At 46.9% G+C, this 14717-nt stretch overlaps 1 protein-coding gene across 5 annotated transcripts in view; it reads left to right on the plus strand.

Annotated features, from left to right (window-relative positions):
* LOC142490301 (matrix metalloproteinase-18-like) overlaps positions 1 to 14717 on the plus strand; it is a 105515-nt gene that overhangs the window by 12123 nt on the left and 78675 nt on the right. For all 5 annotated transcript variants that reach the window (XR_012800023.1, XR_012800022.1, XR_012800024.1 and 2 more), the window contains exon 3: positions 13326 to 13474. Coding sequence is in view for 2 of the 5 variants with exons in the window: in XM_075592407.1 (XP_075448522.1) it covers positions 13326 to 13474 (149 nt within the window). In the remaining 3 variants the exon portion in view is untranslated. The remainder of the gene's footprint in view (positions 1 to 13325; positions 13475 to 14717) is intronic.

Genomic DNA, 14717 nt, shown 5'->3' on the forward strand with positions numbered 1-14717 from the left:
AGGGAGTGTACGAAGTAGCCTCTCAAATGCCCGGTCTTCCGGTCTACTGCATCAAAGACTCGGAGGGCCGGGTGAAAACCTGGCATCGTAATCATTTGCTCCCTATTCCCCGAGTAGAGGAGGGGGATTTGGAGTGGCCGGAATCCCCCTTGGATGGGGAAATGTCATCAGAAGAAGAGTCAGGGAACTTCGATGTTCCGGAAGATCCACAAGAGGGAACCTCTCAAAGGGGCCCTCAACAGAGAGCACCTCCCGGCGGAGCTTCGGGTAAAGGGCTCAGGGAGCGCTCGCCTCAGGAGGTGGCTGTGACAATGGGGAGGATTTGGCCCGGGATTAAAGGGGTTACACCGCAATTGGCCACCCCCTGACCTCACCAGGGAGACAAGGGGTTAACTGGGCTGAGGTCCAGAAATGTGATTTAACCCTTGTTATAACATGAAAATGTGTATTCCCTGTTCCAAGGTTTTATTGTTATATCAGTGTCTGCATCACACACACACTAGGATGAATCCGGGAGTACAAGGGTTAATAGTTCTTTAATGATTATACTGCACCGACACACTTTATTCGAGCAAATACCCGGTATGTACCTGGCAGATACCTGGAATGCGCCGCTCCTCACCTCTGACAAGCCCCGTTGCATTTGCCTTCCCAGCCTGGGTTCATGCCTGGCTGATGGGCGGCTGATCTGTTAAATGATAATGATTAGGATTTAATAGGCTGCAATGCTTCGCGTGTCTACCAGATGGCATAAATTCATGAATTGTAATGCAGTATATATATATATATATACTGTGCAGTATTGCAGCCAGAGGGAATAAAATGCTTCAATCCCTGCCTGGAAAATAACTCAATGCACTCGGGCAGAAAACAGTCACAAACCTCAATACACCCGGGTATACCCGAATTCGTGGGACTAGCCGAGCTCGAATAAAGTGTGTCGCCAGTGTAGCCCTTTGTGTAATTTTCCCGCCTTTTCAGGCACCATTTTGCAGGGTCCCATAGGCCGCCATTAGGGCTCAATGCATTCTAATGGCGAATCTTGCTGTTTCAGTCCTGTTTCCTGTGAAGACCAGCAGGTGGCGTCCGAGAGGAGGAGCGGCGGTTTCCCATTGTAAGTCAATGGGCCCTTTGACTTCAATGGATATTCCTCGAAGAAGCTTTCCAGTAACGAGTTGGCTGCCGTCCAAACCGCAAAACCGCAAAGTGGATACTTTTTCAATAAGAGAGCTTTGATCACTTAGCAGTCAAGTTCAACGACAAGTGGCGTGGGAATAAACAGTTCTAGAGCACCTAGAAATAAAATTCTTTTTGCCCCTAGTTCCTAGGCCTTCCCCCACTCGACCACAACCGGGTTCCCGAATCCTGGACCCTCGATAAGGGTCGACCGAGAAGAGCGGGTTGCGCCATAGGTTCCAATGGCGGCGGCAGAAACAGCTCAAGAAAACGGCTAAGTGTGAAAAGCTGAAATTTAGGAATCCATAGCTCCGGTTCCGGAGGGTCCAGAGGATCAGGATTTGGGTACCTGTAGTCACTGCTCCGGCATCGCTGCAGAACCATCCTTGACCCTCTTGGACCAACCCGACGGAGAATGGACCCCCTTGAAAGTTCGGGACTTTTCCCATAGACTCCAATGGCGGCCAATATCCATTGACCGGCTATAGCGGAAACCCCCATTGACTTCAACGGCGGCGTAGCCCCGTTGAAAGTCTATGGCGGCTGATTCCCATAGCCGCCAGCGGCGGCGGTTTGCCTTTGAAAGTCTATGGCGGCGAAGCCCGTTGTTTTCAATGGGGATTTAGTGAAAAACCGTGATTTAATGTACAGCGGAGTTTATTGTATTAAAATAGGAAACGGTTTAAGGTGTAATTGTATAACTCCGGTTCCGAAGGTCGTAGCAAGTCGCAAATTGGACCTTAGGGTGTCCCAAATCCGGCATTGAGGACTGGAAAGTTTGGACCCGCTGGACCCAACAGAACCGGATATTTTAAGATGTTTGTGTTTTATCTTTAATACTGTGTCCCAGAGCAGGGATAAAACCCAGAGGAAATTCCTTTGCATACCAGGGTAGCATATGGCCAGAGAGGCGACCCAATGTCTAGGACTTAAGTATTGTTCAAAGGATTTTGCCACCCTTACTGTTTACCTGAGGGCGGAGACGGCTCAAACATGAGCAGGCTGTAAGTGTCCCATTTCACACCTTACCACAAAGGGTATCCTGCCAGGAATTCCGTTTAGTAGACTGACTGGCATTCCTGATGCAAATGTGGGGCTACAGAAATGAGAACCCCAGAGCCCAACTGAGCATGTGCCAACTAGCTGGGGGCGTGTATCCAAAGGTGTTCCCATGTTAGTGAGTGGCTACAGGTAATTGAAAACCAATCACCTGTACTTAATGTTAAGGATAGGGTTACAAAAGGTTTATAAACTGTTGTCAACCCTTTATCCTGGGTCTTCTGATATCATCTGAATTGTTACCTGATTGCTGAGAGAAATGCTATGCAATGTCTGCATGCAAGGCCTTTTCATGGCTTTTCGTGTCTTGGGATGATGAAGAGTGCTGTATGAACTGCCAGTCCAGATGTGACTGTTTCATCATTTCCATCTTTAAGTAAGTGTCCATATTTTGTCTGTTATTTGTATATCTTGTGTGTTCACCTTTATCAAGGAATAAATGATATTTTATCATATCTAAGTCTCGTCCCAGTTCAACCCAGTTATATATATATATTATATTATATATATTTGGTGTAAATTGCAGCCTGTCATAAGTCACCGTGACAGTGGCCCCGGCAGATTCAGTATTAGATCCGCTGAGCCCATGCTTCCTACCAATTAATGACCAAGTAGAGAGCTCAATCCCCTCAAGGGAAGAACTCAAAGTACCAGACGCAGACAGTCACTCTCCCACGGGAGTGACCGAACAGCTGTTAAGGCGGAGTCAGAGAAATTGGCAACCTCCAATGAGGATGGCCTACAATCAGGTTGGGGCACCCCACTATGAGGCTCAGCAGTGGGCTCGCAATCGAGTGCAATCAGTGATTGTGATGTTTAGCGAGATGTAGAAGCTGATTTAGGGAGGAATGTATATTAGGCATTTTTCCATTATATAACGTTGTGTCAGTTAAAGTGTTGTCCAAGCGGGGTCGTTGGAATCCACAGGCGGGAGGATGTAGCCGGGACCCCCCTTCTCGCCCTTGTGTTGTTGGGGGCGGGTACGCTGCGGTAGGGAGCACTCCGATACGGAGGCTCCGCGTATTGCAAGACGCCATGTTATGGTTGGCACCAGTGCAAACTTAACCTAGCCAGAGGTTGCGCATGCGCAGGCAGAGTAAGAAAAGAACGCGAAGGACACAGGTCCCATCAACCCCCGCGGGCTGGAAAGGAGACGGAGCTTCGTTGTGGGGAGGCCAACCGCCCCCTACGTAGGCCATATGTCCCAGGCCAGGTTAGGCCCTGAGTCCCAGTAGAGTCAAGCGGAGCTAGGGACTTTCCATAGTGAGGTTCCGGTTCCCTTTATTGCCGCACTACCATCACCAGGACAGTTCTAAGTGGCGGGAGGTCTGGGCTCAGACCCCACTAGCAAGCCGCAGTGTGTCCGGGTAGGATCGCCCTGGACATCAACGGCTTACGACATCTGCAACTCGCTGACCCTTTGCGAAGATTTGTAGGAGCACCGGGGTACTGGAGTACCCGGCAGGTAATTCTCCAAGTGCACCAACGGTACCATCGTTCATTCGGGACACAGTGGCTGTGCAGTCACACTCATGTATATATATATATCTGACTCACATGAGGGTGGGAGGACTATTCCCAAGGGAACTGGACACGGGTGGGATCACCCGGTGAAGGGAGACGGGAGGGTCGGCGTTCGCCGGGACGCTGATTAGAGTGTCTCCTCTAGGGAGGGACACCTGTGGATATATGTGTGAGAATATTGCAAGTAAAGTTGATTGGTTACGGTACACTGCTGTGTGTGTGTTTAAGATATATAAGTCCTGCGAAGACCCACTTCCCCTCTGGCGGAAGCTGCCGCAGGTGGAGGCGCTGCACCAAGTTATAAGTATTGTGTGTACCCCAGGCTCTCCGTGGCAGAGGCTCAGACACTGTGAGCCTATAGGTAATATAGCATATGATAGTGGCCTGCGTTCATTAGGAAGCAGGGCTACAGAGGAATAGACCGGACGCTCGACGACGCTGCTTCTCTGAGAGCGATAGTTTGTTGCCGCCTAATTGCATGGGTTCTGGAACATCCGCAGCAGGGTTTTCTGGAAAAGAGGAATGAACAAACGATAACCTGACGATGACGTGAACGCTCGGATTTCCTTCCCTGCAGACGCTGGCCCACCCGAATGCAGACTGCAATAAGCTCCTCCAGGTCAGCTGGGCGCTCCTGCAGGGTGAGTTCATCCTTCAAAGGTTGTGAGAGTCCCTGCCAAAAAGATGAAGAGAGAGCCTCACTGTTCCATCCTGTCTCAGAAGCGATTGTCCGTAACTCCAGGGCATACCCTGAATTATGTGAAAAAGGGATGAAGCAGCAGTAATTTTATGACCTGAGGTATCAAAAACACATCTGAATTCCTTGGTGAATTGCCCAATATCCTGGGTCGGTATACAAGGGCTTAATCTAGGAAGCAAGGCAACAGGACAGGGACAAGGCAGGATCAGCAGAGGCAAACACAGAGTAACGCAAACTATGTTCAGCCAATGTGTCTATTGCACAGCTGAGCAAAACATCTCAAGTACTGCTCCAGATTCTGGTTCATCCTCTCAGTCTGCCAATGGGCAGAGGGTGTGAGGGTGTGAGCCGGAGGAGAATGAGAGCGAGATACCGAGTGACTTGGAGAAGGCCCACCAGAATTTGGAGATGAATTGTGAACCCCTGTCGGACACTATGGACGTGGCAATGCCGTGAAGTCTAAAGACCTCCCTGGAGAAACCCGAAGGCTTTTGTCGGGCAGTCTTACTTTGGGCGCATACTGAGCAGGCACTGGTGAATTCCTGAACCTCTTTCCCCATCTTGGGCCACCAGAAGGTTCTTCCGATGAGATCCAGGGTTTTCTTAAAGCCAGGATGCACAGCAGTTCTGGAGGAATGGCCCAACTCCAGGATTTTCCACCAGAATTGCGGTGATGCGTACAGAGTACCCTCCGGAACCTCTAGACCTCTGGGAATGTGGGATTGAGCTTTGATGATTTTGTCCAGGACATCAAATGAGGTTGCCGAAATGATAAATTTGGACGGTAGGATGGTTTCAGTGATCTCTTCCGACCTCTCTTCTGGGGAGAATTGCAGAGACAGGGCATCGGCTTTAATATTCTTGGTACCAGGTATATAAGATAAGACGTAATTGAACCTCGAGAAAAATAGTTTTCACAAAGCCTATCGGAACCCTAACCGCTATGCTCCTTCGATGTATAAAAGATTTTTATGGTCCGTGAGGATGGGGATAGGTTCCCCGGTACCCTCTAGAAGATGTCGCCATTCTAGAAGGCCATCTTGATGGCCAAAAGCTCCCTGTTACCGACATCATAATTTTTCTCGGCCGGATAACATTTCTTTGAGAAAAATCTACACGGATGTAGTTTGTCTTGAGGACCCATTCTTTGGGAAAGCACTGCACCAGCTCCTGAGTCTGAGGTGTTCACCTCGAGTGTGAAAGGGAGGGAGGTATCCGGATGTCGAAGGAAAGGTGCTGAAACGAAGATACTTTTAAAAGTTTCGAAAGCAGCTGAGGCTTCAGAAGACCAAAGGGAAGGGTCGGCTCCTTTCTTGGTGAGATCCGTAATGGGGGCCACTTTGGTGGAAAAATTACGAATACATTTTCTGTAGTCATTGGAAAATCCGAGAAGGTGTTGAATGAATTTTAGCGTCTTGGGCTGGGGCCATTCCAGTATTGCCTTCAGTTTTTCGGGATCCATACTGAACCCCTTGTCAGAGATAATATAGCCCAAGAAGGCTGTGGACCTCTGATGGAAGAGACACTTCTCTAATTTAGCGTAGAGGTGATTGAGACGAAGACGGGCGAGAACGAGCCTGGTGTGTAATACATGCTCTTGGAGGGTCTTGGAAAAGATAAGAATGTCATCCAAGTAGATGATTACGAAGACGTTTAGTATGTCTCGGAAGACCTCGTTTATAAAGTCCTGAAAAACGGCTGGGGCGTTGCATAGGTCAAAGGGCATTACCAGGTACTCGTAGTGGCCACTACGGGTGTTGAAGGCGGTCTTCCACTCGTCCCCCTCTCGAATGCGGATGAGGTTTTAAGCCCCCTTGATATCGAGCTTAGAAAAAATGGTGGCCCCTTGTAGTCTGTCAAATAACTCGGAGATGAGTGGAAGAGGGTTGCGATTCTAAACCGTTATGCAGTTGAGGCCTCTGTCCTTCTTTTTCACGAAGAAGAACCCTGCGTCGGTTGAGGAGGTGGTGTGCTGTATAAATCCTTTCTGGAGATTCTCCCGAATGTACTCCGCCATGGCTGTGGTCTCTGGTACAGACAGTGGATTTGATTTGGATTTGGGAAGGATCGTACCTGGAACCAGATCGATGGGGCAGTTGTACGGGCGATGCGGAGGTAAAAGGTCGGAGTGAGTCTTACTGAAGACGTCCAGAAAGTCCGCGTATGCCTCCGGAAGGGAGGAGGGAAGAGTGGGAGGTATTTCCAACCCGGCAAGGAGCGTAGTAGGACTGAGATGTCCCGATGAGGTCTGCAACTGAATGGGTAACTGATCCGTCCAATCGATGCGTGGATTGTGTCTCTGTAATCAGGGAAGACCGAGAATAACTTGGACTGTGGGGGAGTGGAATACATCGAACGAGAGGAGCTTGCAATGACCACCCTCGTGGACAAGGTGAGCAGAGGGTTATTTAATGAGATAAAGGCCGGTTGCAGAGGGCGTCCGTCAATGGCCTCTAGGCCTATGGGAGACCTCTTCTCGATCATCGGAATGTTGTTCTGGATGGCAAGATTCTGGTCTTGGAAATTTCTTCCCGATCCAGAATCGAGGAAGGCGGAGGTGGTTACGTGGAAATTCCGACCCTCGTGGAGAATCGTAACATAATCCTCTTGGGAAATTCTTCCTTGGAGAAGGGGCGAGAAGAGATAGTACCCAGGGAGAGCCCCACATTACTCACTTGGAGTGCTTGTTTCTTGGCCTCAGGGGACAACCGCGTACCAGATGTTCCGAGGATCCGCAGTAAAAGCAAAGGCCCTCGTTCCTTCGGCGAGATCTCTCTGCACCCCGAAGTTGTTGGCTGCAATCTGCATCGGTTCAGAAGTATCTGGGGGTGGTAAGATAGCCAGGGGTTTCCTGAAAGGCATAGAAGGGACCGGGAAGGATACAGGCACGACAAACCTGGGACGCTGGCGTTCGTGACATCTCTCTTGCAAGCGCTGGTCCACTCATATACACTGGGAAATCAGGTCCTCCAAAGGTTTCAGATCGAGGTTGAGTCGCGAGTTCATCCTTCACTGACTCAGACAGCACCTGATAGAATACAGCTACTAGGTCTTCTTCGTTCCACCGAATCTCCGCCGTGATGGTCCGAAATTCTGGCGAATTTCACTACAGACCTATGCCCTTGCGTAAGATACATCAAAGAAGAGACCGCCGTATCCGTGCGGGATGGAGTGTCGAACACCTGTTGAAATTCCCTTTTGATGCAGGGGTAGTCCCTGGTAAGCTCCGGCCGTACGTCCCAGATGGGAGAGGCCCAGGCCAAGGCACTTCCTGTCAGGAGAAAGAAAATATAGCCCACTTGGACCGGTCAGAGGTGAAGTGGCTAGGGGCCAGCTCAAATTGAATTTCACATTGGGTCAGGAAACCTCGACAGGCGTGTGGATCTCCGGAATATGGTTTAGGTGCACGAATCTTAGGAACGAATGCAGTAGCCCCATCACGGATGGGCGGAGAAAGGCGCGGGGTGCGTGGTACTCTGGGGGGATTTTCCTGGAGGGTTAGGATAGAAAGTTGTTGCGTGAGGGTGGCTACTTGTTTTCCGAGAGTCTGGCAGTGTTGTGCCAGGGCCGTTAGTATTTGGTTCATGTCGAGGGGGGGTCTGCGTTGGTTGGGCTCTGCATAATGTCACACTGTGCTGCCCGCAGACCAGACTAACCCCCAGTACTGAGGTGGAGAGTGAGTAACCACGCACCCGCAGTAGTGAGAGCGTGCCCAGAGTGTGGATCTGGTGGCGTGGCCAAGACCATTGGAACAAGGAGCTAGTCGTAGTACTTGCCAGATCCGGGCATAGAGAAGGTACCATAGTGAAGTCCGAACCCAAGGGTCAAGGGAAGTAGAGGTCCGAGTCGTAGGAGTCCGTGGACCGAGTTCGACAGGTCCGGGTGGTAAGCGAGGTCGAGTGGAAGCCGGGGTCAATGAGCCAGAGATTGTAGGAAGACAAGCCGGTTCGGTAACAAGATCTGTAACGTAAGAGGGAGCTGAGCTCAGTATCCAACAGCACAATGCAAACAAACTATGCAGAGCGAGGTTGCACAGGAATCACAGAAGTAATAAAGCGAGGGAGACCAATCAGAGGAGGGGGCAGAGCAGAGGTGAGCCAAGGAGCCTCCTGTGATAGGGCAGGGGGTAATAACCTGTCTTGCTGCAGCTTGGGCAGTGGGAAATATGCGCCTGGGTCCTGGATCCTGGTGGGCAGATCCTATCGCAGAGTGGGATGAATAAATTATCTTGTGAGGCACGCACTCTGTAAGTTGATCAAGGGCGCGCTCAGTGAGCGTGAAAGCGGCGTGAAAGATAGCTGCGGGGGAGCGAGGGGCGGTGCGTAGACGCGCTGCAAGCCGACGCCGTGGAGCACTGAGAGAGGGAGCAGCGGTAGACTGGAGAGGTAAGGAGAGGGCGCGCCGAGGGCGGCGAGTCCCCTGCCTCCTTACATATACGATATATTGTTCCTGCCTGCAACCCGAAAAACAGCACTGTTTCAAAAGGATTCAGCACCCTTAATATATTTTATTTTATTTTTTTTGTTCATATAATGTCAAATTTGCATATATTGCCATATCTCCCCTTCTTTAAATTCTAACTGGTCCTGAAAGTGTTTAAAACATCTGGTCTTACACATATCCATCAGGTCTCCAAGCCTAATTACACCCGCTTGACTCCTCTTTTTAAATATTCCAGAGTTGAGTCCTGTAGGGAAATCAGGCTTCCCTCATATTGGAATTAGAGGGGATGGGAACGTGGAGATTCTCTCATCTTTAGAAATTTCGTCCCAAGCACTTAGTGCTGTGCCAAAAGAGGGGTACTTGTACAGACCTCTAGTGCGGCCTGTCTTTCTAAACCATGGAGCCTTGTTTGTATCTATTTCTTCAAATAATTATTTTCCATTTCCACCCAGAGTTTATTTCTAGTACAGTGAAACCATTCAAAAAGGGCATTCACTTGTGTAGCGAGATAATATTTGTTGATGTTTGGTTGCCCAAGTCCACCTTGTGATTTATGTCTTTGCAACGTTTTAGTATTGGTCCTTGGCTTTTTAAATTCCCAAATACATTTTGTCATTTTACTTTGAAGCGAAGTAATATATTGCTTGAAAACTTTCACAGGGATAGTCTGGAATAAATACATAAGCCTCGGCAATATATTCATTTTAATACAATTAATTCTACCTATCCACAAGATAATATTCTTATTCTACCTTTGTTTTCTATTTTTTTGCTAATTGAGTCTAATTGGCCATGAACAGATCTACTTTTGGTGTTATATTTGTACCTAGACATTTTATACACTAATTCTTCCACTCGAAAGGGAAGTTTTCTTTAACTTGGGCCGCCAACTCTGCTGGAAGACTTATGTTTAGAGCCTCTGTTTTTGTTAAGTTGATTTAAAAATTAGATGCTAAACTATATTTTCCCAGAACATTCATTATACTTGGCAACGAAACCAGAGGGTTTGTTATTATCAAAAGACCATCCACATATAATGCGATCTTATGTTCTTTCTCACCTATTTTAACTCCCGCAATATCTGGATGATTCCTTATTGATTCTGCTAATGGCTCCATTATTAGTGCAAAAATCAACGGGAAAAGGGCATTCCTGTCTCGTACCATTAAATATTTTAAATAAGTTTGAGACTTGCCCATTTACCTTGACCTTTGCTGACGGATTACTATATAATCCCTTTATATACTGCTTAAACATTTCTCCCGTTCCTAAATGTTCCAGCATTTTAAACACAAAATTCCATTGCACTCTATCGAATGCTTTTTCTGTATCTATAGATAATATCATAGCTGGAGTCTGTGTTTTATTAATCTGGTTCAGTATATTTATAATTCCTCTAGTGTTATCCTTGGCTTCCCTTTTTGGTATAAATCCGGTTTGATCACCCTTCACCAGATCCGGCAAATATTCATTGTCTGTTCGCTAAAATTTTGGCAATAAATCTACATTTATAAGTGATATTGGTCGATAGCTTGCACAAATTAATTTATCCTTATCTGGCTTAGGGATAACCGTTATATTGACTTCTGACATACTGTATATTAGGATAGGTTTCCTGAGACTCTTAAAGTGTTAAACATGCTCTAAATATTTACTATATGAGAGTTAGCAAAGGTTTTATAGTATGTATGTGGAAGTCCGTCAGGACCGGAACTTTACCCATTAGGTAGATCTTTCACCACTTTTTCTATCTCTTCCCACGTTATAACCGCATCAAGTTAATCTCTTGCCTCAGGTGAAATTTTCCTGGTTTGAATATGCTTCATAAATAATTCTATATCTTCCTCTATATGTTCCTGGTTCCTATTTTGCATGGCTTCTATATTGTATAATTTCTCATAGAATAGTCTAAACTCTTCTTTAATAACTTTTGCATCCTGTGACACTACCCCATCCTGCTTCCGAATTTTGCTCTGCATCTGCTTTAACTGATTGTCTAACAGTCTATCCATCTTATTACCTTTCTCATAATATTTATGTTTAAGCCAAGTAAATTACTTTTCTACTTTTTGAGTTGCTAACAAATTTAATTTTCCTCTATCTGTAATTAGTTCCGGCACTATCTCCTTATCTGCTGATTAACTTGCTTAATTTTATAATTTCTCTTAGTTTTTTCCTGGGGGAGGCTTGCTGAATGAACACTCCCCTTATGACATTTTTATGAGCTTCCCACAGTATTGCCGGCGATATATTCCCTACATTAGTTTCTGCTAAATAATTTTTAAGAGCATCCTCAATCACTAATACTACATTACTGTTTTTTTAGTAAAGACTCGTTCAATTTCCATGTCCACTTACCTTTCTGTATAAACCCCCCCCCCCCCCCTCAAATCAATTTCTAGAGATACAGCTGAACCCCATTATAAAGCAGTCCTTGGGGGTCCAACCGAACTGACCGCGTTATAACCCGGTACGCGATTTAAAAATAAAACAAAATGGCCGTTGCGGTCAGAAACTCCGTGTCCGCCGGAGGGGGAGAGCTGGGATAACTCTCCCAGCTCTCCCTGAGCCTGGCATAACAGCAACAGCCCCACAACAGCACTTACCCATGCAGTGCAGGAGACTGTGTGCTGTGCAGGAGAGCTGGTAAATCAAGTGATAACGTGTTCAAACACGCATTATTCTGCAATAACGTCTGCTACTTCTGTATAATCCAGGTGTCCAAATGCTCCAGATTTGCCTGTGGCGGTAGGGGTAGCCAGTTCATAATAAAGGTGAAGCCCAACTTGTTACCCCTGAAAAATGTGGGTCCCCGGTTCCTTAGAAGCACCATACGCAGGGTACACTGTATGTATAATAAGCATAATGACTTTCAATAAACCTGGGATTTCAGGAGTGGTAGTTTAAAGGAGGATATTTGTGTGGAAATGTGTTCAAAACATGTGTACAAAGTTGGGGGGGGGGAAAAAAAAAAACCAGTTGTCCCCCACATTATACCCACAGACCGCATCTGGTCTGCAGGTAAGTGTATGCATACAGACAGTCCTGGTAATCTGAGGAGCAGCCAGGATGTCTGCATAGAGATACGAGATCAAAGATGAGAAGGGACGTTGAAATCTGTCAGAACGTTTGGTGAGCTGGGAAGGGTGAAGGACTGGGTCTGGAGACAAAGGCTACCCGTGGGGGAGACTCTTTGTTCTCCTAGACTTGATGGAGCCTACCCAGCGGGAGGTATAGGGCTGGCAAGGGAAACAGTTGCTGGTAGGCATGGTTCCCATTGGCCAGTTCGAATTTCCCACTTGCCGGCATCCTGAGCTTACTCGACACACCCCCTCCTCTGATGCGTGCAGCTAGATGAGCCCCCAGCTCGGATTGGCTGTTGCAGTTACGATCCGTTCTCTGATTGGTCGCCAGCCCTTTCTCCATGTTGAACATAGGACACAGAGGTAAGGGGACTGGCCAATCAGAGAACCAGACTATCTTGAGACTTGGTCCAGTGAGGCACTGGAGGGCTTTTAAAAAGTGCTTTGCTCTGAACAGCAAATGACTAGGCACGGAGTTGTCAGAGAAACAAAGCTTAGATGAGGGCAAGTTCTCAGATCAGGGCCAAGTTCTACATTCCATCTACAGTAAGTCGTGGTCAGTGGGGAAAGCCAGGTTTCTCTCCCCAAAAGAGTACCATGGTGTTCCTGGATATGGAGTGGACAATGTAAGCCTTCTGAAGCAGGCACCCTGTACCTAGTGAGGCTAGAAACTTACCCCAGACCCCCAGTTAAGTGTGTATTTACTGTATTTTGTGTTTCATTGTACAGGTATGTCTGCTGGTCTCACCAGAGTAAACCCATTTTATTCTACTATCTTGTCCAGCATAATCCATTGATCCCGGAAGGTTAAAGGTGTTAAAAGTACTGGTCTCCCGTGACTTTTTACAAATATTTAGATGCTTAAATCCTGGACATTGTGCAGATTACTAAACTGTGAAGCAAACCACACATTTGTAGAACTTTACTGGAATTGTTATATTTTTAAAGGACATTTCATAGTTCCTGGTTTTTTTTAGGGGGGGGGCTGGTTTGCTGAGGAAATTAAATGTAGCTCCTATAACCACTTGTGTTACATATACAATATGGCGGTTTTGTGTACTAGGTTTTTAAGTGTCATGAATATTTTAGGGGGGGGGGGAGTTATAAATGTCATTATGTCACAGATAAATATGTTTCTTTAATCCTCTTGCTGCAACTTGAACCTGCAACATACCACACAATACAGTTAAAAATCCATCACAGGTCCATCCTACACTGTACTGAACACCTCTGTATTACCAGAAGATTTTGTAATAAACTAGAAGAATATCAAAAATATTGTTGATGCTCACTGTTAATGCACCCTCAAATAATATAACTATCACTTTGTTTCCTCTAAGAATTTTGAACTTCACACCTGACATGGCCCAGGCTGATGTAGAAAGATCAATCAAGAGAGCTTTTCAAGTTTGGAGTGATGTGACACCCCTGAAATTCACAAGATTCTATAATGAAACGTCTGATATTGAGATGTATTTTGCAGCGAGAGGTAATAATTGTAACTATTTTTGAAAATATGTTCAATATACAGAATATGGTGGATCAATCCAAATACTTAAGATTGGATATTAGGCTTTACATTGGGGGTTGAAGTGCTGCACAAAGTAAAGATATACTGTTCTATATGATGTGATGTGTAGAACACAAAACCCCTATTGAATAATTAAATATGCAGTAAAACCACTGCCTCCTGTTGGGGAAAATGTTAGTCCCATTAATTTGAATGGGATGCATCTTGTGCTATCATTGTGAATGTGATTTAATGAGGATAGTGAAATCTTGGAAATGCATCCTCTCTGTACCTAGTTATTATAATCAGTACCGTCGACAGGGGGGGGGGAGGCTGTTGTCCTGGAGGCTGTGGGGGCCTGGCCGTCCGGACAGCCGGTGCTGACAGTTGGACCTGACCTCTGGCCAGGCCCCAGCTGTCCCGGCACCGCTCTGTGTCTGGTTGCTGGCACCAGGTTTCCTCCCCCACTGCAACAGGCACCTCTCTTCGCTGTTGGTGGGTGATAAGACTACCGGGTTGGTAACGGGGATGGTGGGTTAATCCCTAAATTATTATAGCGGTTATTAACCGCTAAGGTGATTAAGGGGTTAGGGGCCATTAGATTGTATTTTTGTATGTATTCTTTCTGGCAACAAAGGACATGGCCCTGCAGTATGCTGATGAGGACGCCCTTCATAATGGCAGGGGTAAGTAGAACGTTTTTTTTACTTTATTTCTGCTGCCTGGCTAATGTTTGATTTAATAATGGGCAAATGAGCTATTATCCATATCTGGATAATAGTTATTTTGCCTATTACTGTACTGTATGTGTCGGGGGGAGGTGTATTTATTGCAATGTCTGCCAATTTTTTTTTTTGGGATACAGTATTGGTACCGCAGGCCAGCAGGGACCAGCGGGACCACCGGAGGACCCTTGTACACCAACGGGGACAACCTGAGGACCCCAGACACCCACAGGGACCACCCGAGGACCCCCGGACACCCATAGGGACCACCAAGGGCCCCCAGACACCTGTGGTGACCACCCGAGGACCCCCAGACACCCACGGGGAACATGTTGGGTCCACGGACACCTACAGGGACCACCTGGAGGCCCACAGACACCCGTGGCGACCACCGTTGGCCACTGGTATCAATCCTGTGTATAGAAAAATAAATTGTGGTTTAATGTAGGGGCACATGGGGTGGGTTGTGTATTGGTGTTCTGTACATATTGTAATGT

Source organism: Ascaphus truei, chromosome 3 (genome assembly GCF_040206685.1).
Source record: "Ascaphus truei isolate aAscTru1 chromosome 3, aAscTru1.hap1, whole genome shotgun sequence".
Taxonomy (NCBI): Eukaryota; Metazoa; Chordata; class Amphibia; order Anura; family Ascaphidae; genus Ascaphus; species Ascaphus truei.